At 35.1% G+C, this 26,287-nt stretch overlaps 1 protein-coding gene across 1 annotated transcript; it reads left to right on the top strand.

The window, feature by feature from the left end:
- The first annotated feature begins 1,602 nt into the window (after positions 1 to 1,602).
- LOC146165660 (angiopoietin-1 receptor-like) lies at positions 1,603 to 26,244 on the top strand. The gene is made up of 30 exons (XM_083380996.1): positions 1,603 to 1,685; positions 3,153 to 3,292; positions 3,635 to 3,767; positions 6,256 to 6,410; positions 6,808 to 6,922; positions 7,027 to 7,158; positions 7,573 to 7,716; positions 8,214 to 8,367; positions 8,932 to 9,016; positions 9,423 to 9,503; positions 10,199 to 10,364; positions 10,600 to 10,759; positions 11,345 to 11,490; positions 11,813 to 11,950; positions 12,485 to 12,652; positions 13,219 to 13,328; positions 14,230 to 14,416; positions 15,034 to 15,215; positions 16,379 to 16,645; positions 17,772 to 17,907; positions 19,220 to 19,389; positions 19,757 to 19,874; positions 20,001 to 20,130; positions 20,557 to 20,728; positions 21,165 to 21,309; positions 22,362 to 22,645; positions 23,571 to 23,755; positions 24,288 to 24,425; positions 24,860 to 24,965; positions 25,428 to 26,244. Exons 1-30 carry the CDS (start codon positions 1,637 to 1,639, stop codon positions 25,497 to 25,499), a joined length of 4,368 nt encoding a protein of 1,455 aa, XP_083237122.1. The 5' UTR covers positions 1,603 to 1,636; the 3' UTR covers positions 25,500 to 26,244.
- Positions 26,245 to 26,287: the final 43 nt, after the last annotated feature.

Below are 26,287 nucleotides of genomic sequence, written 5' to 3'. Positions count from 1 at the left end.
TATAATGCCAGTATCAGTCTTGTATATTTGAATGCATTTCTGGTTCTCAGAAAGTAAAACGACTGACTCTGATATTATTGCAGATATTTTCACGGAGAACATTTATTCACGTTATTTCCACATTTAACAATAGACCTTTAATTTGTGATACCCAAAATAAAATAATGCTGAGAAAATACAGTCAAACTTTGTCAAATCATTCAAAAATAGAAGTTTGTTTTGTTTTTTGGACAGCCAACACTGCCACAAGGTGGCGCATCGAAAAAATGATCTATGCGATGACGTCACACAAATTTTGAGCGTAATATGACGTCAACTGTGTGACGTTGCTTTTTTGATAACCTAATTGTGTTTTTTTCGGTACATGACGTCATATCTTGTAAGGATGTTTTGATGACGTCTCAATTGATTTTTAAATATAAAATGACGTCACAAAATTTTCTTTATATTACGACACTAAGGATTGATAAGCAAACTTTTACAAAACTTATATTAGGTAGAGTTTCTATTGTTACGTCACAAACTCGATTCTCGCTCAAAAAATCGCGACAAACGCGATTCGGCGGTAATCGATTCACACGCAACAATAAGTAGTTGTGACGTCACAGACAAAGTTGGAAGGCGACGTTGTGAGAGCGGAAGTAATTGGAAGGAGCGGTAGCAAATATGTGGTGGAAAGCGATTGTTCGGTCACAAACGAACCTTGTCCCAGCGTTTAACTTGGTGATTTATACAATTGTAGTTGTAAATATTTTTTCTTGTTAAATTACTTTTTTCTGAGACAGGATTTAGATGTCGATACAAGCAAACAAGTTTTAAATGGATCTTTTGAAATATTTAGTATTTAGTTTTGTAGTAATACATAAAACTGTATATATTTTTTTATTTTAATTTTTTTTTCTGAGCCATTTTCTTGTTAGATTAATATGAGTTATACTTAATCATATTCGGTATTTAGTTTTAAAGTGTTACATGATATTGTTCCATTTTTTAATTGTGAGAAACTTACTTCACTCAAAAACGTCTTCGTAATGTTTCGTTAAAAATTAGTTGTAAGTTTAAAATTCTAAAGCAGAGTTTAAAAGTTTTTAAATACAGTAGCGCTTCCATAGATAGGTTTCCAATGCCTTTGGTCGAAATATGTTGTTGTTGGCACAAATCTTGGTTTAGCCCCTCCAAGCGTTATACAGAGCTACGAGGAAACTAAAAAAAAACAATTTTGAAAAAAACATTGAGAAGCTTAATAAGCTTGTATGTGTTCCCACAACAGAATCTTGCTCTTTTCTAACTGATTGTTATTCGAAGCCGAGCGCTTCTAAAGTTATTACGATGCTCAGTATGATATTATGGGAAAAAATAGCAAAATAAAGATTGACAATATTTGTTAAGATAGTGTGTTTCTTCTCGTTTCCTTTTTTTTGCAGTCTGCCTCGACAGTATATAGAACACATATACTAGAACCCGTGCCTTCTCACTATGTTTAAAATAGATAAGAATTTTTCGAAACATTCAAATTGCGTATGACCATTTTGCCCAAAAAATAAAAGTTGACAATATTTAAAGAAATAAAGCCAAGATTTAAAATACAGTTATTTCTACTATTCATTTATTTTACAAAAGTTTACCTAAACATAGAATGCTTACTTCGACCATTTGCTGCTTTGTTTTACTTCAGTTAACTCAAGGTGAGTTTGTTAAGTTATTTTCATCGAACTCTTTAAACTTTTAAACGTGCTTTTATAGTGTCGCAAACTGCGATAAAAATACGTAAGTTATCGTTTAAAGACACTTAGCATTACTATAATGTTACGGAGACCTGATCGTGGTGCTTCAACGATTTTACCGAATGGGACAATCTTGCCCAGAACCACTCAAAAAATCTAAGCATTTAAACTTATTCAGTCGGCTAAATCAAACAGCGATACAATTTCGGGTCGCAAGCGAGAAGTTGAGAAATACTGTTTTAAAGTTTAATACCGTTTAAGCGATGCTTCCAAAAAACATATGACGCAGAATAAAGAATGATACGGTGGTTCTACATTGAATGGTTTTAGTGCAAATAATACCGCTTTTTTTAAATAATAGTGTTTTATTTAGTGACCTTAAGTTACAATTTCTTGGTGGGTGTAACACAAAAAAGAGTGCAATTTTGACCAAAAAGAAAACTCTAAAAAATTATTATTTTGTTTCGGCCTAAAATAAGATTCTTAAGTTAAAATCATCATTTTTTCTAAGATTGCTTATGTTTTATCCTAACATGAAAAAAAAACGTAGGAATAATAGATTTTCACTGATGATACATTTCACTAAAAGTAGCTCAATGAGCGATTGTTGCTGAGAAAAGGAAATAGGTCCGAGCCAACAGTCTGAGTCAAATGTCTGGTTGGCGGTGATTTCAAACTGCATTGAATAATCCGGGTTGCCACACCCATAAAACATTGAAAGTTTAAAGATAAATTTTGCATTAGTTCGCCCTAATTTGTCCAAAATACCAAAATTATGGTGTTTTAGAACTAGTTATTAACACACTGAGTCGCCATATGCCCCTAAATTAGTTTTTAGAATGAATGCGAAAGTTATTCTTCTTTTTCCGTTAGACTTAATTCTGCAGCACACTAATTTCAACGTAATAATGGAACATAATTACGTTAGGCTTGCGAATTTAATCAACGTGTTGGATTTAGCTTAATGCATTATTAAATTGGCATTTATTGATGTTATTTACTGCCATGACCTTGATATTTCTTCCACACTTAATAACACAAGTCCACTAAATGTTTTTATAGCTTTTTAGTCTGTTTTTCCAAACATAGCCGATACCCTACGTAAATTGGTAGTATCGTTACTATATTCAAGTAGGGTGAATATCGAAGAAACTAAACTTATTAACGTCGCCGAAACGTTGGGTGACAAATATAATTACTAGAGCATTTTATTTTGATTAATATGAGTGATTGGTCGCAACAGTTTGTCTAAATAATGACAATAGCTCAGTTGGTAGAGCGACGGTCCCGGCTTAACCGGAGGTCGTGAGTTCGAACCTCACTGCAGGCTTGTTGTTTTTCTGACCTGCCTTGCTTGCATTATTGATCGACAGATTCGGTGAGTCTGCAATGGCTTTCAGTGTAAAAATGACAATATTACATTTCAAGGCAAGTACGTTTTTCTCAACTACTCTCCGGTGATTCCCCGAAGTGGTAACTCATCCCTCGTGTGCGCTGACCTTGGATGCCGAGCGTCAAGGTCACAGCTCAGCATCAGCAGAATGAGGCCGTGGAGGGGCGGATTGTCGGTGGGTTTTAAAGACGGGGTAAAAAGGGTTAAAGAGGATGAAAAAGGGTTTAAGGGGCAAAAAAGGTTAACAAGTGTTAAAAATAGTTAGGAGAGGGTAAAAAGGGTTAAAGTGGGAAAATAAGGGTTCAAAAGGGTAAAGATAAAAGAAATGGGTTTAAAAAGTTTAAGCAAATTACCATTTTGAAACGATTTAAGTCCCAGTCAAATCATTTGTAAAATAAAAAAGTCCAACTTGAGTATATTAAAAAAATAACAAGTCAAGTCCCAGTCCAAGTTATCAGTTGCCCAATTCAACTCCCAGTCAATTCACTGATATGAAATCACTTGTTGCTTGTTGAAGGCTCGACACAGCAGCGTGCTTGGCAACTGTGGTAGGAAGGTCACGTGGTACACTTACTTGGACAAGGCTGAAGGAGCTTTTACTTGTGGAAGAAACAAGGAAAAAATAACAACTTTCAAGATGAACTACAAAGGTAGGGTTATGCCAGTGGTTCTCAACCGGGCGCCGTGGCACCATAGGGTGCTATTTTTCTTATACTCAAGGGTGCCGAGAGATATTTAATCTTTAAAAATCTGATTTTTGCTTAACTTTTAGAAATATTTTTGTAATATTAGAGTGGAAGGAATTCAATTATAAATTTCTATGCTGTGTAGAGTTGATATGTGTTTTTCCAGTCTTGTAGGGGTGTTGTAATCTATTTGTAATTTCTGAGTGGTGCCGCAAGCCATAAAACGTTGAGAAACAGTGGTTTATGCTGTTGACAAGCTTTCAGATACATCTAGTAACTGTTCCTATTTTGTTTTGTATTGTGATGATCCGTTTGGTAAGTTGAAATGTGCTAAGATTGCATTTGGGCGCGATTCCTCCATGCAAGTGATTAAGATAAAGGTTGATTTGTAGCAGCTAACGCACTTAGAAAGCACTGTTGTGCCTTAAACAGTAGATTTGGTGCTTTCACTGGAGTATGCGCACCTGACATCCTGACATAGCTCATATTATTTAAATTTAAATTCAAATAAATTTATGCTATTTGTCTAATATTGTTCTCAATCACAAGTATTTAATTTTAAAGCATTGGGCCACCAAAGCTTAGCTATTATACTTAGTTTTTGAGTATCCACTAGTTGCGAGTGAAAAACACTTAAATAAAGTTTGACACGAAATGTACTGTTGGCCTGTTGTCTTATGTTTTGTTCATTTTTCGCTCAACATTTGCTGTCAATTGGCCGACACGAAAAAATACAAGCACGGGGAACGTTGCGAATGTGCCAATCGAATGATTAAGGTAATTGTGGAATTGCGGCAGCACTTTGCTGAGTGTGTGATTTCACAGTTGTTAATTAACATTACATGTTCACTGTATTTTGAATTGTTGTAAGCTTAAGCTTTTTTGTAAAGTATACTTTATAGTTCAATTTAGTTGCTGTCTGGATCGTGTTAGTGTTCTATGTTTTATGTTTGTCTATAGTTAGGATTTTTATAATGTTGGTTTTAAGAAGATTAAAGTCGTCTGTTTTGCTTCTGATTTGAAAAACTTTAATTATCTTTCGAAAATAACCCACGTTTTCACTATAAGGTTTTTAATCTACCTTAATAAGATTACTGGATGATGTCAGCATGCTTTTGAAGCGCACCGAATTCACCCCTAATTTGTATATAACAGGGTGGTCCAAGGTTGACAGCATCGCGGGCCACAATATTTCTTTGATATACTTGGCGGGCCACATAAAGTAGGTTATATATGCGACATGCCTGCTAGGAGCGATCCACGATTTTCGTAAGGTCGGGGCATGAAATGTTTAAAGATAACGACAAAAATCATTGCCAAAAAGTAATGTGATAATAAGACTGCTTGTAAAATGGTGCGCGCGAAGCGTGAAAAAATTTCGTATTTGACAAAACAGAATACTGCATTTATAAGCGTAGAATGTTTTTTAACTAGATATATTTGGCTAGAATTGTACGATGGAAAGGTCCAGGGCGTTAACCTTTAGTCACAGTGAAATCCTGTAAAACAATACCGCGCTATATATTTCATCGTTCATTTACCTTAAAGTGGCAAACAAGAGTAATTTATATAGGGTCGAACTTTTAATGTTATGTTTACTGGTCCATTAAAAAGACGTAAAACAAAACGCAAATGTAACCTACAAGTTCGCAAAACAGCCATTTTGGAAAGTTCCATACAGGACATACTGCGAGTTTCAAACCGGTCTAACACATATCAAAATTAAGCGTTCTTGGCACCCCTGGATTAAACCTTGATGGTCGATAGTAAACCGATTAATTTATTTAATAATGTAACTAGGCCTATAATCAAACAATTGCAATATGCTTGCCGATGATCGTTGGTCAGTTATATTTCTTTGATTAAACCCTCAACTTTACGTATTACAATATTTCAACAGTGCTTCGCGGGCCACGAACAATGATGTCGCGGGCCACATGTGGCCCTCGGGCCATGGTTTGGACCACCCTGGTATATAACATAGGTTACATAAACTAGGTCAACTTCTGTGTGGGTTTTCGTAATAATATTATTGCAACATATATACGTTAAAACATAAGTATTCTGTGTTGCTGTCGGTTTATTCAACCCAATATATGGAATATAGATACCAAAAAACATATATAACATATGTTGCTGCTTCTTAGCTTTTAAAAAGTTGAATTTATCTTGATAAAGCCCCCTCTTTTAGAGTTTCGCACAATTGAAGTTTAGGCATAGATACGTTAAAACATAAGTATTCTATATAAATCAAAAACAACTCCTCTGTTAACCAACGTTTCGGCAACCTATGCAAGCCGCCTTCGTCAAGGTGAATGACACTGAACGCTCGTACAATAAATGGAAAGCAAAAAAAGGAAAAAGTTTTACCAGAGAAGCTGTTTTGGATTTATATTACCATGCCTGGTAGAAACAGTTTATATAAGTATTCTATGATGCTACTTTTTCGTAGGCTCTCTGCGTCCTTTAAACTTCACGAGGCGAGTTAATGTTGGTGAAAGACTGCTTCTTGAAATGAAGGTCACCAACTCTTCGAAACCACAGTTTGCCGGCGTTTTGTGGTACAAGAACCGAAGAAAATTTACCGCAACCAGCAGGGCATGGACGGTAAGTTGACAGTTTGTCTTTAAGTTAACAGTTGAAGTCAAATCCAGTGAAAAGAAAAGTTACTTGAGTCATTGCCTTAGACTTAAAGTAGGTTAAGTTTGCGTAAGTGACTTTAGTTAGGTGAAGTAATTTTGCCCGAAAGAGTTAAGTTAAGTAATTTATTTGAAAACAGTGACTCTAAATGCACCAACTGCACATTATAGAATTACAACATCTTACTTAAATGCTTAAAAACATTAAAAAAAATGTGATCTACTTCTGTTTTGGAATGAAATCTAATCAAAGCCAGACACTTTTTAAAATGTTTAGAGATGTTTATACCTCCAAACGTCTTGATGGTGACTGGCTTTCAATATTATATTATTTATAAATTATGTTTATTCTCACATGACTTCAGGTTCGAAACGGACTGAGTCTTGTGATTCACAACGTCACAATGGGTGACGCCGGAGTATACACAGCGAGGTATTATGACGAAACAATCGAAGCTGGGATTGTTGTCAGCGTGAGAGGTGAGTTCGCTACAGCGACCTCGACTAATTTTAATACTACATCTTTAAGATGGTTTTTCTTTTTGGAAATGTATTATATTTGACCTTCGACTTGAACTTTGCAGATTGCCCGCGCAATCTTTGGTCACGTGACTGCTCCAAACGTTGTCCCGTTTGTAACAACAATGGAGAGTGTGACGTCACAACGGGATTGTGCGTTTGTCAACCAGGATTTGGCGGGAAACATTGTCAATCTGGTAAACCAATCGTTTTGAGAAGAAATACTGTTTTCGAACGTTTTCACTATTAAACATTATTAATGTAATATATTGTTATTTTTTTTCTTCAAATATATTTTACATTTTAGCAAGTTGTTTTACAAAACTTTTATTTAAAAAAAAATAACTTTTATTTAAAAAAAACACAATTTCATCTTCAGCATGATTCCGTCTCTTTCTCCTATTATATTCAGAATATTTTTAACATATTTATAACATATTTTTTTTTTTGACAAATTTCGATATATTTTTCCTCGGGAAATTTTGCCTAAAGTAAATTTTGTGATTCAACCAATTCTTCCAAAATAAAAATAATAAAATGAACTATAAAAATAAAACCTAATAACATTTTAGCAAGGCTTGTTTTTATTCGAGCTCATAATTTTGCTTAAGCCTGTCCAGCGAATTATTTCGGTCCCAACTGCACTACGTCATGCTCTGACGTCACTGATGACGTAACTTGCCGCGGAGTGGAGATGTGCCAGTCCATAGGATGCAATTGCATGTCCGGTTGGACAGGACCAGACTGCAAGGAAAGTAAGAAAAAATTAACAAGTATTTTAATTGAGATGTTTCTCACTGCATTGTTATTTAGGCTATTTAAACTTCCGATATATTTAGACTTTTAAACTTTTGATTTAGAGTTTTTAAAGTTTTAATATCACTAAAAAAATGTTTTGGCTGTAGTTAAGTATAAAATGATCAATTGTACTCTTATGCTTTAATAAAAATACGTTTTCAACCTTTTAATTTGTAACGGATCAAGTTTGTTTTAATTTGGAGTTAGTTTTAATTTACAAAGAAATAGCTAAAAAAGTATTTTGGTAAGAATCGGTTTGAAAATTTACCAGATATTTTTGTCATTTTCTTCAGGAATGTTATTATTTGTGAATATCATTTCGAATAATAAAAGTTTGTTTTAAAAAAAGTTATAAAATTAAAATTAGCATTCAAATTTCTTAAACCACCCCCTCTGAAAAAGCATTATTATGTATCAACCTTCTCCATTATTACGTCATACTTTGTTTCGTAAGAATGCCCGCCGGACCGATACGGTGCCGGATGTACCGAGAGGTGTCTCTGTAGCAACCAGGGAACTTGTGACAGATTCAGGGGGTGCATTTGCCCCCCCAGGTGGTACGGAACTTCTTGCAAGTCGAGGATTGACCACAAGCAACAAACAAATAGGTTGGAAATGTATTTGTTTGTAAAAGAATAAAAATGCCAAATGTATCGAGTAAATCATCATCTTGATAAAGCATTTCTATACGAACCTGTGTATACATCAGTTAAACAATAATTCAAGTTCGTGCCGAAACGTCTTTATCAAGATGATGTTCATTTAATGGACCTTTTTGACTTTAAAATTCATTTTTAAGCTAATTACAGAGCTTTTCATAGTGTACCCAACTATATTAATCTTTACACTTTTTTCAACTGCCCAATTTTTGTACCCATAAAAAACTGATCACCTAATTTGTGGTCGTTTACTTGTTAACTTTCCATCCATTTAGACATTTAAAGCGTTTAATGACAATTTTTATAAAGGTCTTTGTGAGATTTTTTTCAGTTTTATTATATAGTGTCTCATACAATTTGGTTTTAGACTGTGTCTTAAACAGACTAACTAACCGAATCAGTCAATCAATTACGGATTTTCTTCAAGGCAATTGTTTTTTTATGTGTAGCCATTGTAGTTATTTATTATAATATGAATTGAAATATTTTGTTACACAATGTTATTCTTGCCAGATACTCGAGTCACGTGCCATTACAACTGAAGCGTGAAGTTTCGCCACGCATCGTTGAAATTGTGGCGGTTCCTTCATCTTTTAAGGTAAGTGCCGGTCGTGGAAAAAATGACTTAAAGTCAAGTCTTTGTAAAATGACTTAAGTCCCAGTCCAAGTTTATTTCCAAAGCATGACTAAGGCCAATTTAAGTCATTTTACCTCAAAAGACTTAAAGTGCGATTAAGTCTTTGTTTCATAATGACTTGACTCAAGTAATTTCATTGTTGCAATCCGGTTATTGGTTAATAAGATGTATTAACTAACAACGTAACGTTACGTAAACGTGCGTATGTTTATATAAGGTAGTTAACGTCAAATCCGTTTAGATCCGTAATGCTGCGTAAGTTAGTAACGCGTTTCGTGAGTAATAACCTCTTTCTACGCCAACCAATATCCACGTGTTCGAAACCTTGTGGCGCCAAACCGACATTTGTCCTTAACTTTCTCTCAAGGTCAACACGGGTCAGTCGGCCCAAGTCAGATGCGCGGTTTCGGGACTTCCCCTCCCCATTCCCGGTGAAATAACAGTGCGAGTAAGTGAAGCGTTTTTATATATTGGTAAACCAAGACATTTTATCACTTTGGTTAAATTTCTAAGAATTTCAATCGTGTTTTCTCAGTTATTTAATTCCTTTATAAAATTTTTTTGTCTTATGATAAATATTGTGAAGTTAATTTAGCAAATTACCTTTTTAAAACTTTAAAACAAATACTATATCTGTGTGTTAAAATAATTTTAACCTTTCTTATGCTTTGAACAACCATATGTACTGAGGAATATGTGTAAAGCAAATTTATATGATTTACTTTGCTGTATTTCACTGTTTTGTTTAATTTACTTCACCTTACTTTGGTGTTTTGTTGCCGTTCTGCAGCGTTTTTACTTATGACCACTAATTGTTTTCCGCCTTTGTTTTAATGCTAAAGAACAATCCCTTATTTTGCAACTGCTGAAGCTAAATCACCCCGGCAGTCTGTTTTTTTGGATTGTGTGGTACAATGAAGTTGTTTTATGAGCAATCGAGCGAGCTAGCGTACGCGCAAGCAGTTTTGCTATAGTTTGACCTCAGTGTTGGCGTTCGCGCCACACGGCCATTCTGATGATAATAAATACTAGTGTTCAACTTAAGTACGACATCCGGTCAGTGACAAGGTGTCAAGCTTAGAATAAAATATGGCGAAACATTATGTTAAAGCATATTTGTAGTAAACTTGAAACTGTTTTCAGGGAAATGGCAGCAGAGTGATCAAAGCGAAGAAAACTATTGTTTCCTTGAACCGGACCACTGCAATCTTCTCTCTCGGCGTCGTTTCATTATATCCGGGTCCGTACAGTTGTGTGGCGACAACTATTTCCGGAACAGCTTCTAAAACCTTCTCTTTCAATGTGTCAGGTAAATCTAAAACTTCTGAAAAAATAGTTTTGCATCATCTAAGAAAAACCCAAAACTCAACCAAAAGGGAAATTGTAAATAACAATTTCCAATTTCAACTTTCTATAACTTTGCAAATAATTGTTTATCTTACTTTCGATAACTTAAAGAAATCCTCCATCATAAAGCAAGTTCAAACTCTTTAATTTCTATAAGTTGAAGTTCCTTTCGTAATATTTTCCATTTAACTTACCAGCATTGCCTCGACCAATCAGAGCGCCGCGTTTGATCCACCAGGGAGCTTCTCGGCTTGTGATTGGTCTAAACAGCTTCCCTTTCACTGGGGATGGACCAATCGTAAGGAAAGTTGTCCAGTTCAAACGAGCCAATGAAACAACTTACAACCATTACGACAAGTAAGTAAATTTTGCACCCGAGGAAGTTATTAAACCACAATTATTTCGTAAACAGCTTTACAAATGTGCGTAAAGTACCGTGAATTTTTTATTAACTTAAAAGAAAGAAATCCTGAAAAATATGAACTTAAAACAGGTATATCCATCGTTTGCAGGTGGTAATGTACTTCAAATATTTCATTTTCTTTAAATGCAAAAAAGTGTATGCAGGCAAAGCTACAAGTGTGTTACTATGTGCCTAATCTAAAAAAAAAATATTTTTATATTTTTTAGATTACGCCACAGACTGTATTGTTTTTCTTGTCCAAAATATAACTTTATACTAATTTAAAACAGTTCCTCTGGTAAATGTAATTGCTAACCAACGGCAAACACAATTAATCGTTTCTTATCGTGTTGCTGCTCCCGTTTTTGTTTTTGTTAATAATACTGTATTTCAAGCGTTCGGAGTCATTCAACCATGAAGAAGGCGATTTAATAGGTTGCCGAAACGTTGGTTAACAATTACAATTACCAGAGGAGCTGTTTTTGATTAATATTTGCCTGGTGGTAACAGTTTTTAAGTTTAAATTTCTTTTTTTTCAGAACGATTCCGTACAACGATTCAATCGCGATAAGTGCTTTAGACGAATATACGTCATATGACGTCAGAGTCGTCTTGTATCGGGAAGGGGGAATTACCGGGAGGGGAAAGCCCGGACCTGTTGCTACATTTACAACGAAATGTCAAGGTTTGAAAATATTTAGTTATTTTTCGACACACAAACAATTTTTTATACATTTGTATTTTTTTGGGATTTTAGTAATCATCTAGACACTTGTTTTCATTTATTTATTGAATTCCTGACCTATCTTTAAATCTAGAATCCCCTAGCCGATTTTTTATTGCTACATTTATATGCAAAAAAAGTGTTTAAATACGCGTTTATACGTTTATCTTTGCAAAACGAATTATTTCAAGTTTTTAATTGATTTTGTTAACAAAGCCCAAAGCTTTGTCTCTAGTGTAGCTTTTAATGCAAAATCCTCAACAAACTTTTATGTTTCATTTAGTCCCAACAGCGCCTCCAGTGATCACTCTAATCCATAGAATACGAAATTCGACGAGCGTGTATCTGGTTTGGGAAATCCCCGACGCGAGAACCATCAGGGGTGAGCTGAAGGACTTCACAATCGTCATTTATCCAATCGGTGAGTTGGTTTATCGGAACTTGTACTTGTACTTTAGTCCCAGTTAAGTCATTCAAAAAGTAGCCTAATCGCCAAGTCAAGTCATTATTAGAGCAAGTCAACTTCGAGTCAAGTCCTTGACAAAAAAACAAAACATTAAACTATTAAAATTGGTAAATTCTTTCGATTCTAAGCAGTGCTTAGCCCTTTTTTTCACCTCACAGTGAAATGAGCTCTAGTTTTTGTTAGAGTTTTTTGTTAGATTTTAAAATTTAAATTACTGTTGAATCAATAAGCCAAGCCGAAATAAAAAGAAAAAAATGTTAAAAAACAAATGTTTTATTTTTTTAAATTATTTTGCCCGCGTAGCTGGTAACGTTTCATGGTTTAATTTAAACGATAAAACATAAAAAAAACTTAGTAAATTATTGACTTTAAGTACCATTACTAGTGATATGAGTTTTAATTTGGAAGGTGTTAGCCGTTAGAGTATTTGTTTTTAGCTGTCTTTTTTTTGTTTTACCCTATTTAAGCTTGAATTCCTCCTTTCCACAGAAAACCAGTTGAAACCGGTTGTATACGACGAGGTTGACCGAAGGCGCCGGACAGCCGTCCTGAAGAACCTCTCCCCCCTGCAGGTATACGGGGTCAAGATGCAGATGGCCAACTGCGCCGGGAGTTCCCCCTACTCGAAGGAGGCCAGGGTCACCATGGGAAAACTCGGTAGGTGGCGATAAAGAGTTAATTGCCAAACCTAAGGAGTTAATAAAATAGTGATATACGGTATGATATTACATTTTTTTGTAAAGAGTTTTTTTAAGATTTGAAAAAGTTAATGATTCAGAGAAGCTGAATATTAGAAGGTTTCGTCATTTTGATTTAAATTGTAAGACATAAATTAGTTGCAAAGTCCTCCAAAATTTACATGTTTTGGCCAAGTGTAATTTTTTGTAAAAATTACTGTTTTACTTTTTATTGTCTGACTAAATAATCCACTTTTTAAAAACAAAGTTTTCTTAGGTACGCTACGGATCTGGATCTATGATTCAGTTTGAAAATGAATTGCAAAGTCAATAAGGTCGAGTAGATCGACATCATTTTAATTAAGACGTTTTAATCAGAGCTTGTATCATCTTCAGTTTTTACTCATAAAGTGCTGCAAACTATACAAGACATTTTTTAAGCTGCACCTAAATTTTTTCTGCTTTATAAAATGATAACACGTTGACGTAACTTGTGACGTTTCGATACGAACTTGTATCATCATCAGTAACTCTTTCTTGTTCCAGACAAACCGCAGGGACCGAAATTATTTCTCACCAACCTCACTTCGACCTCTGCTTCTTACAAGTGGGAAACCCCCCTAAATGCCGAGCCATATACGATTATTACATACGAGGTTAGAACTTGTTGTTTGTTCGATATTATTATCGGACTGGTTCCGATACAATGACTCGGTATCGAGTATAGATTTCGATACAATTTTAGATTTTAATTCGATTTCGATAATGCCGTTATTAGGCCAGACATTGAGTTGGCGTTTCTGCATTAACCAGTAATCCTATTGTTTTAAAGAAAAGCCCCAGTTTTTATTTACATAGATAGTTAAATTTAAATAAGAGAATTAACTTTTTTATAATGGCTGTATCCCATGCCCAAGAAAATGTTATTCAGTTTTTCACAATCCATTTCCAGCGTGTTTACGTTTAAACTAACATTGTTTTATGACGTCACAGTCGACACTGTGGTATTCTTTAAGTTAAGTTTGTTAATCTAATATTTTTTGAATAAGTTCACCTTTTCAAAGTTGAAGTTATTTTTTTAAAGTAGTTAGTAACTTATGTCACCGACTACAACCTGGTGTTGCGCATTATGGTTGTCGATACACTTTATTCCTATTTTTCTTAAACAAATGTATCGCGTTCTGATCCTATCCGAATGACGTCATTAAACAAGCAAGATAGATCAAAATTTGAAAAGGCGTTTTCCAGGTTGTTATGCCACAGTGCAAGAATTCTGGTTACCTTCAGTTGTTAACCTAATAATTTTCACCGATACCAGCCTAGTATCGGACGAATACCGATACTACCGCTTTGTATCGGGCATCGGCTCCAAGTCGATAAATATCGATCATGCTATCTAATAAAAAATATGACTGAATTCTTAAAGTAATTTGATAAGAACGTTATCGATACCCCGATATTATCGGACGAGTAGCGATATTATCGCACATTCCAATAACCGATAATATCGGCCGCCGCTTTATTTACTTTTAAACGACCCAAACTTTCGACCTTGAGGTGACCTTCAACGAAACCTTCAACTTCTCGCCAAACGCGATGCGACTCACCACCAATACGTCACTGATGACGTATGAATTCGACGAACTGGCGCCTTTTACGTCATACTCGTTACGCGTGAGAGCTTTCAACCACGAAACCGCCGGGAACTATAGTGACGTCATAACGGCGGTGACGCACGAAGCTGGTAAGAGAAAAAAACAAACAAATATTTGTATATTATATATGTATACTATATGTGACCCTATGTACATTTTATTAATTTTAAAGTTTTATTAAAAATCCAAAGCATTAACGGTTTTAATTCAATACTTTCTAGTGCATCTTACACATCTGTCCATCATTGTTAAACTAACTTCTAAAAAAATTATAACAACTTCTAAAAAATGCTAAACATTAACTTCTGTGTGAAGTTTCCTCAAAACTTTGGTGAAAAAGTGCGGCCGATGCGGATAAAGACAAATCACTCAATGATTATTTTGTTTTTTCTGCGCATATTCTGTTAGTAAGCAAGAAAATTGAATACATTCTTAATACTTTTCTGTCTCAATCAAATTCAGTCATTTAAAAGTGCTTAAGAGAAACATATTTCGCCACAAAATAAAGCATCATCAGTTATTTTGTCTGTGTTTATTCCTATTTATAATTGTCCATTTAAGGTCGTGTTATCTGCTCTTGTGTAATCAGCTCATCTAAAATTACTTTAAAAATAAGAAATTAACTTCTGTGCGACCTATACAATCTGTCTTTGTTTGTGCATATTTATAAATGTCGATTCGAGGTCATCCACTCTTGTGTCCCTAGCTCCCAGCGCTCCTACCAACCTCCGTTCGTCCTCCGCAACTTCCACGAGCGTCCGACTCCTGTGGGATCCACCATTGATGAGGAACGGGGTCATGAGAGGATTCCAGCTCCAGATGAAACAGGAGGGTGAACAATGGGAAGGTGTGGAGATTGATGGGAACAATACGAGCAGTGATGTCGAGGTTCGGCATCTGTCGTTCACTTACTTTTAACTATTTGCCCTTATTTTATTTAGGGATGCCCGGTGCATAGTAAAGTCATCATTGACTAAAGTCATTACAGCACATACTTTTAACTATCTACTTACTTTTAAACATGTGGTTCGGCTTCGGTTGTAAGATGTTTGGAGATTGCTGCCATTTTATTTAATGTAACCATAATTTCTAAGTTAAAGCAGTAAGTTATATTGGATTGACCATTGGAGAAATTTGACCGTCTCTGAACAAAATATACTTAAAAGAAAGTATTCTCCAATTTTTTCCTGGTATTCAAGTCCAACACATTTGGTTTGTACTTGTTCAGATAACGCCGTAAAGTAAGGTAATAATAAAAGCAGACTTGAGAAAACTCCTTTTTTCTGTCAACTATAATTGATTCTAATGTTTTTCGATCGTTATTCTTTTTTTTCAATTAAAATGTTTAAAGTAATTGTACTGAGGATGCATAGTTTTTGACGCTTTTCTACGGTTTTTTAATTTGGGTAAAACAAACTTTGTAGCAGAGTAGAAACTCGTTGTTGAACAAAAATATATTTTCTGGCATCGCACGCTCTATTATTTCAAATGTATTTACTGATACGCATTTATATTGCGGATTGGAAAAATATCATTTGAAAACGGTGACTTAAGTGAACGTTTTAAATAACTCTTTACTTCTGTTTCAACATTTGAAAAAACAACAACAATAATTTGTTAAGTGATGTGAGAAAGTAAGTGTATCAGTGGGAGTGTGTGATTGTAAGTAAGAATGGTTAAGTGTTAGCGAGTGCGTGTGAAAATGTAAAACAGCAAGTTAGTGAGTTAGAATGAATCTCGTATTATTGGGGGATTATTGGGAGAATGTCAAACTGTGTCATTTCGTTGTCTCTCTAAATAGGATTTCGCGCCTTTATATTTACTATAGTCGGCAACCAATTGCGAAAGTCTTCCGAAACGGTCAGGAACAGCGTACCGGTAAAAAGTTGTCCCTTTTTTTTAGGACGACACCATGACCCGAAACAATGTTTGCCTATTTATTTGCATATAACGACATCAGAAACGTTCTAACATAATTTCAATCTCAGTTTTAAGTATTGAAAAAGTTTAAGGTTGTACCAATTGTTGCCACTGACTGATTTTTTTCTCAGAATCTCAAGGAATATTCGCAATATCGGTTTCGAGTTCGGGGATTCACCGTGGCCAGCGGTAAGTGGAGTGACGTCATAAGTGTGACGACGATGAGCAACAAGCCCCTGAAACCCCCCGTAATAGTGGATGTTGACGTCATAACGTCGCAGAGCGTGACGATCAGGTGGACCCCCCCTGACCCCTCCCCCTTCGTGGGCAATATTACGTCATACAAGGTGATTTACACGGATGACTTGAGACAGACGAACGAGCATTGGAGAACAAAGGTGGGTTGATTAGTTAGTTTTTTTTATATTTATTTTTGTTTAATTTTGACAAAAGTGAGTTAATTAGTAATTTTATCTATTTTTTTGTTTAATTTTGACAAAATTGGGATCAAATTAGTTGTTACTAATTAGGATGTTTGAAGGTGTTTTTGTATTCAGACCCGGTATTTTGGGATATTTAATGATGTCATTGTTATAGTTAATATTGATAAAACTTAACTTACAAAGGTAATAAAGCTAGGTTGTACAAATACTCCTTAGTGGTTGCCTTTATATAATTGTGCTATGTTTTAAAACCTATAAACGAGGGGTTCTGAAACTGGGGTCCATGGACCCCTTGGGGGTCCGCGAACTGGTTGAAGGGGGTCCATAAAGACCTACTTGAAATATTAGGAGTATAGTTAGGAAGTAATCATTTTTTTAAAGAAAACAGTTTGATTAGGAATAAAACGGATTTGCACTGAATCCTATTTAGACTCCTTTTCACTTTCACGTTTTTGAATCGAAATCGACAGATTTATGTTTATTTGTACTGTGACGTCAATTTATGACGTCATATTAGAATTGTTTGCATTCTGTGGTCCACGCGAGGCAAAAAAATATTTTAGGGGTCCGCGCTGAAAAAAGTTTAAGAACCCCTGCTATAGATATATTTTAATGCTTTTTTCAAGGTAAACAATGTTGATTTTGTCGGTGAAATTTTCACACCAAGAAGCATGAGTCACGATTTTGTGCAAAATGTGAAACAACAAAATACTTCAAGGCAAACAAAATGTTTATAAAATATATTTCCCCGCCCTTTTAAGGTCATGGCAACAATGGAATCAAATTGAAGCTATTTCTGTCGAATTTAAAGTCGGCAATTATGTTTTCACTTCATCGTTAATTAGTCGAATGACGGTCTTCACATATAACACAATATCCTTAAGAAGCATATTTACATGCATACGCCAGGTTGTTCCAATAAAAAGTTTAACAGAGTAATTTTTTCTATTTTGTTCCAAACTATGGAAAAATGGCTTAAACTTAAAAGTTGACGTTATTTAACAAAAACTTAACAAATTTCTATGAAATAAATATTACCCCACATTTATTGCTAAAGTGTCTAACAACATTTATACTCCAGGTTGTTCCTGGCGACCAAACCTCGCTTGTGATCCAAGAGTTGCGAGCCGACTCTGTCTACTCGTTTAAAGTGGCAGCTGCTACTCGGCAACTGAGCGAGTACTCGAACAAGATTACTCGCAGGACTGACAGACTCGGTAAGTTTATACTTTATTTGTAGATGGACGTATCTTTCCTATTCTTAATAGAGTATTTAGGGGCACTATGGAGACAAATTCTATTGGATTCTCCACAAGCTTTTACCACAATCGTGCTTCATCAAGTCAAAGTTTTTTGTTTCTAGTTTGACACGCTGTCCAGTAAAAATGTCTACTTTGACCCGATGAACCTGTTCAGAAAGAGAAATGTAACAATTTTTTTCAATGCGATTAAAGCATTCATTTCAATTTTAAAAGAACTCACAAATTTCGGTTCTATTTTATGTACAGGCCCCGCACAACACTTTTCGTTTCCATAGTAGACGAAAAGACTAACTATTAAAATATAATGACGATACAAAAACGTATACGAACCACAGACTGACACGTGAGAAATATAGGATGGACATTCGTACAAGGCTTGCCAGATTTTTTACACCAAATTTAAAAAAATCTGGCTTTTTCAACGTGGTTGATGTCAAAAAATTCATTTAGCGTTTTGGCTTTTTTGCATCATTTTTATATTATAGAGGTTTGCTAAAGCTTATTAAAATATATACAACTTTTTCAAAACTTTTTCTGCTTAAATATCAACATAATAAATCATTTCATTACGTGACATTGTTTATAAACATTGTTTGCATGAATGTATTCTATTTCACTTGAGCATCAAAAAACATGATATTTTCCCATTTTTCGATATATTGTAAGTACTATAAGTTAAATTTCGTAATACAAATATGCATTATGAATGTTGTGGACGTGATATGAAACTCATTGTTATTTTTCATCATACCAATCAGCCATGGAGTATATTTCATCAAAAGTTAATGTATTTGGATTATAAAAATACAGTAAATTGTTTTTGACTTTTGTCCGGCTTTTTACGCACAGTTCGTGTTTAAACGAAATTTTAATCTGACAACCTTGCTACGGACCGGTAACGAACTCCTCGCGGACCGGCGGTTGCCAACCGCTTCGTTAGGTAACATAATATAAAAATCCTCGAAACTCACCTTTCAAAATAATTACATACACCCTTCTAATGGCTTTGTATAAAGTTAATTGCATATTAGAACTGCATCGGTGTAGCTGATGGTAACTTAACTTGGGAAATTATGCAACCTAATAAAAATTAGATTTGTTGCGCAATTTGAAAATTTAATTACACAATTCTAAACACAAATCATGCTACCGTTTTAAAATGGGGCTTAGACGCTCCAAATGGTGAAATTTTAATCGGAATCTTTCCAGACACTTTGGGTTGTGTGTAAAATTATACTTTTTTTTCGCAAAAACCCTTCAACCCTAGGCCTTCCCCCCTCCCCATATGACGTCATATGTTCAAACGTGACGTCATCGAGTGCCATGATCACGTGGTCTGTGCGCAAGGGTTTCCGAATCACTTTCGTGAAAATAAGGTTCCTCAACTCAGGAGATGAAGATCCGCTTCTAGTTGAAATCGACGATGAAGAAAAACAGGTGCGAATGAAGGTTGCTTAGAAAAATCATAAAAAAAATATTGGTTTAAATTATATTCATTCATTTGCCTTATCTGATGGGAGGTGAATTTGGACAAAATTAATAAGTTTCGTTTAAATGCAAAATTTTCTGGCATAAATTTTAGGACTATGATAAATTAGAATTTAAGTTAAACCTTTTATATCAGTCATATAATAAAAAAAGCTATTTGAAATGATCGTTGATAACTAAAAATATGTCGATGTCATTACCAAGGTTTTATTTTAATAGTTCAAACGCAAAACAAAGGTTTTCGTGCCAGTTTATAAAAATATAAAGAGTCCAGTTTGAGAACAACTGCTCCAACCATTCTTATGTTAATTCCCAGCACAAGCTTCTTACTTCGCTGAAACCTCTCTCCGGTTACGAGATCGAAGTAATCGCGAGCAATTATGTGGGTGAAAGTTCAGGCAACCCAACCTTGTCATTCCGCACAAAACTAGGCGGTGAGTTAACATTAACTCATATTTTGTCGATTTTCAAAACTTTGACTTCATATTTTGTCGATTTTTTTATTGTTACCGGCGTGAACGCATATAAACGGATGTACCAAGTCTTTGACTTTTCTCCAGCTTCTAGCACACTGGACAAGGACAACGCTGTGGTTCCGTTCGTGAGTTCCATGACGTTTAAGATCATCCTGGGCGTGATATCACTCATCGTGATCGTCGTGATTGCAATCACGGTCGTCGCGTGCCGCAGGTGCGTGTGTGCGTTTACGTACGCGAGTGTGCGTGTGTGTGAGTGTGTGTGAGTGTGAGTGCTTTAAGAGTTGATAATTCAATATTGTATTGTTGATCAACAACCCTCACTTCATCAGGTCAAAGTAGTGTAAAAGTATAAAAATACACAAAGGAGAACCACACGCTATGCTATTAACAAATATATTTACAAATACATGCTATTTTTAGTTTATTTGTAAGTGCCAACGTTTTCGATTACCCATTCAAGTATATGGGAGTAAAAAAGTTGGTATTTTAATAAAAAAAATGCCGTAAGAACAATTTTCAAGTGAAGCAATACCTTGCTGCAACAGCATATTCATTTGTAGTTATACTCACACCGTATCTTTTAGTGAACTTTATAATTTAAAACCTCACACCCCACCTTAACCCCTTGTGTTGATAGATACGCGAGCAAGCCCCAGGTGATGTACCCCAGCCAAGTCGAGATGGACCTCAGGGGGAATACCCTTGGGTCATCCCAGGGGGGAGGGTTCCACTCCAGGACCGGAACCATGATGTCATCCTACTCCGTGCCCTCATCCGACTCAAGGTGCCCATCAACATACTCAGGACAGGTACGTATGAAAACGGGCTTAAACAGGTGTACGTATACGCGCGTAAACTTAAACCGATTTACGTATTTTCGAAGTAGTTGAACATATACAAATAAAAAAAACAGCTCCTCTGGTAATTTTAATTCTTTACCAACGTTTAGGAAACATATGCAAGCCGCCATTGCGTCTTTCACACCATGCCGGGAAAAAATAAAATAAAATATATTTCTACGCAATAGACCTAATACTTTCTGAAATATTATTACCAAAATCAGTAGGTTTATTCACGATTAAAGTTGAGGCAATTTCAGCCTAAAATAACAAGTATCCTGCGACGAGGTTCGAACTCACGACCTCGGCCATACCGAACGTCATTGGCCAGTACGATTTCAGAAGGGGCCTGATCACAGAAAACATATCGTGTATATTTCAGTTATTTCTGGACAATTTCCCTCAGATTTTCCCAGAAGCCTTGATTCTTCCCTGGGAGAACATTTTGTTCGAAGACATTCCACTTGGCGTCGGAAACTTTGGTCAAGTTGTTAAAGCGGTCGTCCAAAAAGACAACAAGATTATACAGACCGCTGTCAAGATGCTGAAGGGTAAACTGTGATTAAATGTGTTTAGCTGTTGTTTTGAAGTTATTTATCACCGGAAATCTTTTAATCTAAATATAGTTTTTGTCATCTTATATTTCGGTTGCAAGAGCTGATTGAAATAAAAGAAAAACGTGAAAATGCCGCAATAAAGGTCATTTTGAAAATATTTAACAGGATTTTGATATCATTGGAAAACAAACAAATTAGTTTTAACTTAGGACACTTTTTTAAGTTCTTCCGAAAAAAAACATTATAACACGTTATTTTTCTTCAAACACCCCGAACAGACTGACAGCAGAAAATTTTCTCTTTTGATAAAACAGAAAACAAAACAAAAAAAAACGACACAAATATGAACTTTTTTAAAAAAACTAGGAAAATCTGCAAAAAATATAACATTCCTCAAAAAAAAGATTCTCTTCAAATGGCGACATTCATTTTTAATTTACCGTTTTAATTCATTTAAGTAAAATAATACAGACGCGGAATTAAAATCTGTATTGTTTCCAAATTTTTTAATTTTTTTTATGTTTTTTCGGTTAAAACCAGGGTTGGGCAACTGTGTTCAATGGAGCCATTTGCGGAACATATAAGTACCAGAGAGCCTCAAAATTATTTTAATACAAAAACGGTAAATAATGTAAGTTCGGCAATAATAACAGAATTGTAAAATAGTTAAATCGTAATAATTAACACAATATTAATATCGTTAATAACAAAATAACACGCACAATATTTATCAACATCAGTCTTTTGTTTGATTTGCCAAACTTTGAAACCTTAGCAATGAAATTGCGTTGACTTGCTGTTAACTAACTCTTTGGATTCTATGTATACGTCATAAACGAAATAAAAGAAAAATAAAGAAAAGAAAAAGAGAGAAACGGGTACTCTTGGTAGCTTGAACAATTTTTTGGCATTTTTACGATTCGACTAGTAGAGCCACAAAAAACACGCCGGCGAGTCGCATGTGGCTCGCGAGCCGCAGTTTGCCCACTCCTGGTTTAAACCCTTCTCCAGTCCAAGTTTTAAACATTTACCCCCCGAACATACAGACGGGAGCACTACAGACGACAAGCGAGATTTCCTGGCCGAGCTTGACACGATGGTCCGCATCGGGCACCACAAGAACGTGCTTTCCCTGGTGGGAGCTTGTGAGCACGACAACGCAATGTACCTCTGCACCGAGTTCGCACCTAACGGGAACCTCCTTCAGTTCCTCCGGAAGAGCAGAAGGCCAGAAGAAGACGATGGAAGTTACACGACTCTCTCGCAAAACCAGCTCCTACAGTTTGCGTCCGATGTGGCGCAGGGGATGGCTTACCTCAGCGAAAAATCGGTACTTTTGTTTTCCCGTTTGATAAAATGTGAAAACTTTCTACTAAAACACAACGAAAAATTGGTATTTTTCTGTTTCAAAAAATTATGTTTAGAAAGAATTTAAAAAAATCTTTAAGAAAGAACATTAATATTTTTTAGATTACTCATGCGAGAACTATTTAATAAGCTCTATTTAGTAGGGTTTTTAAATTATTTAAAACGGAACCTTTTTTGATGTTGAAAATGAATAAACATTCATTCGAAACGTCCAAAATGCCACCTACTTCTGTATGAGCTTTGATATTCATTCTAAGTCTATCTACAACCTCCAGCCATTATTCTCTAAAAACCTTTTTTCGTTTTGATAAACTGCTACATTCAATGATTTATTCCAGTTTCAATAATAGGAAAATGTATTTTAACCTACTTTTGTTTAATGTGTTTGAGCAATAGGGCGAACTGATTATATAGAGAGAAATCGGTATTTCCTGTTCTAAGTTATATTAGATAAAAAATTTAAAACTATATAATACTTCACCTTCAGCGAAAAATCGCTGTTGAAAAATTAGAAAATGCTGAAAATTAGAAATCATCATAGTATATACTGTATATAGCTTTGGATTATCTTGGAGAGAAATGGTTACTTTTTTTGTTTTTTTTTAGAGTTTTGTGAAAATCATTAAAAAAGACTTTTGTTCTATTGTAGCTTCATAAACTTTTCCATGTATTTAATTATTTATTTTTTTATTAGGGAGTTTATTATATTAATTTTTCCAAGCATAGTAAAATTGAGGTGTTCATATTGTTTTATTATACTTATGATTTTGCCTTTCGTTTCGTTCCAATTGATTGCGTTATTGTCATTTGTTTCATTATATGTAATTCCTAGTATTTTTAATTGATCAGTAAACTTTTCCATTTAACAAAATCCTTTTCCATTCCAGTTGATTCACCGCGATCTTGCGGCGAGAAATATTCTGCTCGGTGACCACTTGGTGTGCAAGGTGGCGGACTTCGGGCTATCCAGGGGGGAGGGGGTCTACGTCAAGAAAACTGTTTCGAGACTACCTATTCGTTGGATGGCGATAGAGAGTTTAAACTACAACGTCTACACTTCAAAGAGTGACGTGTAAGTCACGTGATTATAATAGCAGTGTTTGAAATAAGTCATTTTTAATAACTTAAGTCCAAGTCCAAGTCATTTTGAGTTATTATAACTAAATTGTACCCAATTTATTTAAAAGCACTTAAGTTCAACTCAAGGCGTTTGCCCCATTGACTAAAGTAAAGTCTTTTTGAGAACAGTGATTTAAGTGTACTTAAATCAATTCATTACTACATTGCATGTAAATCATGTAATGAAAAGCTCTCAGAGGTGATTAAGTATACTATTCAAGATGGAAATACGTTTTGAGAAACCTGATTGATTTATTGATTTAAAATTATCAAACTTGGATGAGAAAAATTGAAGTTGTTCAATAGTTTCCTTGATATTTTTCTATTTATAAAGTTTTTTTTTTTCATAGTCACCAAATTAATAAACCCCAACAAAACGGAGCATTTTATCTTCTTATTTTAAAAGCTTTTATAAGGTAAATACTTAAGTGAGAGCAATTTAAGTTGTAAAAGTTATATCCGCTTAATATCTGCTTATTTTAAAGATGGTCTTTCGGAGTTCTTCTCTGGGAGATAGTCAGCCTTGGGGGAACCCCCTACTGTGGGATGTCGTGTGCAGAACTCTATGAGAAACTTCCGACCGGTTACCGTATGGAGAAACCAATCAACTGTGACGACGAAGTGTGAGTATCTCTTCAATTTCACATCGAATCAAACAAACATTTGAAAAGTAAATTTTGAAGAATTTCCCCCATGAAAAATTTAATTTTCAAAAAGAAAAAACATTCGTTTTGCGCAAAGTTTGAAATAAATAAATAGGTACAAGACAACCTCCATCATATTTCGAAATAATTTTTATTTCCTTAATTCTTCTAAAAAGAGATCACAGCAATTTTTTCAGCTCCTTATATAATCTAACTATACCCACTCCCCAGATACGCCCTAATGGTCCAGTGTTGGAAGGACCGACCTTACTGTGTTCCACACTTTAATACTTGCTTATATACTTACTTATGCACACTTTAGATACGCCCTGATGGTCCAGTGTTGGAAGGACCGACCTTACTGTGTTCCACGGTTTAATACTTGCTTATATACTTACTTATGCACACTTTAGATACGCCCTGATGGTTCAGTGTTGGAAGGACCGACCTTACGATCGACCGACCTTCGCTCAACTCTGCGTCGCCCTCGAGCGGATGTGTGACGCAAGATCAAGCAGGGTGAGATTATATTCAAGTTTTTTAGCCAAAATAACTGGTAAAAACGTAAAATTGGGTTTCAAATCATGGCTGAAATGCACAACTAGATATGAAATTAGGACCGATACGACTAAAATATCGGGCTAACGCATGTACTACCACTTGGTACGATTGTTGAAAAGAGATTATTTATTCAAATCACCTAGCTGTACAATTATACCTGAACATAGTAAACGGCCTAATGCGCAATATTAATTTATGGTTGGAACTGTAGCCTTGTGCAAATGCTTGCTGGTTCTCAAGGTCGTAAGACAACAGCTGTCTCAGCTGTAAGTACGAAGGAAAGCTGAGGTTTAAGCCAACCACGCATTCTGCGCTGTAGTAACTCGCTGCGTCACCTAGCGTGCTGTGGAAGTAGTCCTAGTAGCCGCTGGAGGGCGTAGATGCTGCAAACCACCAGCTGACCACAATTGTTGTTTGTAGAATTACGTGAACACTGCCATATTCGAAGACTTCAAGTTCGCCACGATTGACGTCAACGAAGAAGAAGGCTGAATGATGACGTTCACATGACGTCATTCCTATCTCTGATTTTCAGTTCTGAACAATCGTTTGAATCGTTTGCCTTTTAAAATTGTTTCGGTATAGCGTGTAAGATATAGTATAACTATCCACATACACAGCAAATTGCACTGTTTACAAAAAATCATTATACTTACAGTGAACTACTACAGATTTAACAAATTTAGGCTCATTTCACAGAACACACAATTACGAAAATGCACCCAATATAAAAATGCTCCTTTATGCCATTTATTGTCGAAAACTTGAAATGACTTAAATACTGAATAGTATGAAATTATTATTATAAATCTACAAATTACCTGCTTTCGATGACCTTCTGTTCCTTATTGTGCCAATCGCAGTTTGCTAAACTCTGCTTGATCATCTTTTAGATTTAGATTTTCGAAAACAAAAACGTATTTTCACTCTGCTTGCTTTGTTCCATCTTGCAAACTTGCGTTTTATCGGCTTTTACGAACTAAAAAGCTCAGTTTTAAAAAACTTTTCACAAAACCTTTGACTCGTCAGAGAATTGTTGACTTGCTGATGTAATACTTTAAATTACCAAATTATTACAAGATATAATTATAAGAATTTTTTTATTGCCTGTTTTATCCTAATCACTTTCTATTTTACAGTTTTAAAGGTATAATGATCAATATTTTAGGTAAAGTGTGCCATTACTTTAGTGCAATATGTGTCTTTTTGTTTGTTGGTTATACATCATATCAGTGTAATAAACGGATTTTTATCATATAAAAAATGCATTTGGGTTTGTT

This window comes from Ascidiella aspersa, chromosome 2 (assembly GCF_963924565.1).
Source record: "Ascidiella aspersa chromosome 2, kaAscAspe10.2, whole genome shotgun sequence".
NCBI lineage: Eukaryota > Metazoa > Chordata > Ascidiacea > Phlebobranchia > Ascidiidae > Ascidiella > Ascidiella aspersa.
The sequence above is the reverse complement of the archived record's forward strand: the minus strand, read 5'-3'. Positions and strand labels throughout refer to the sequence as shown.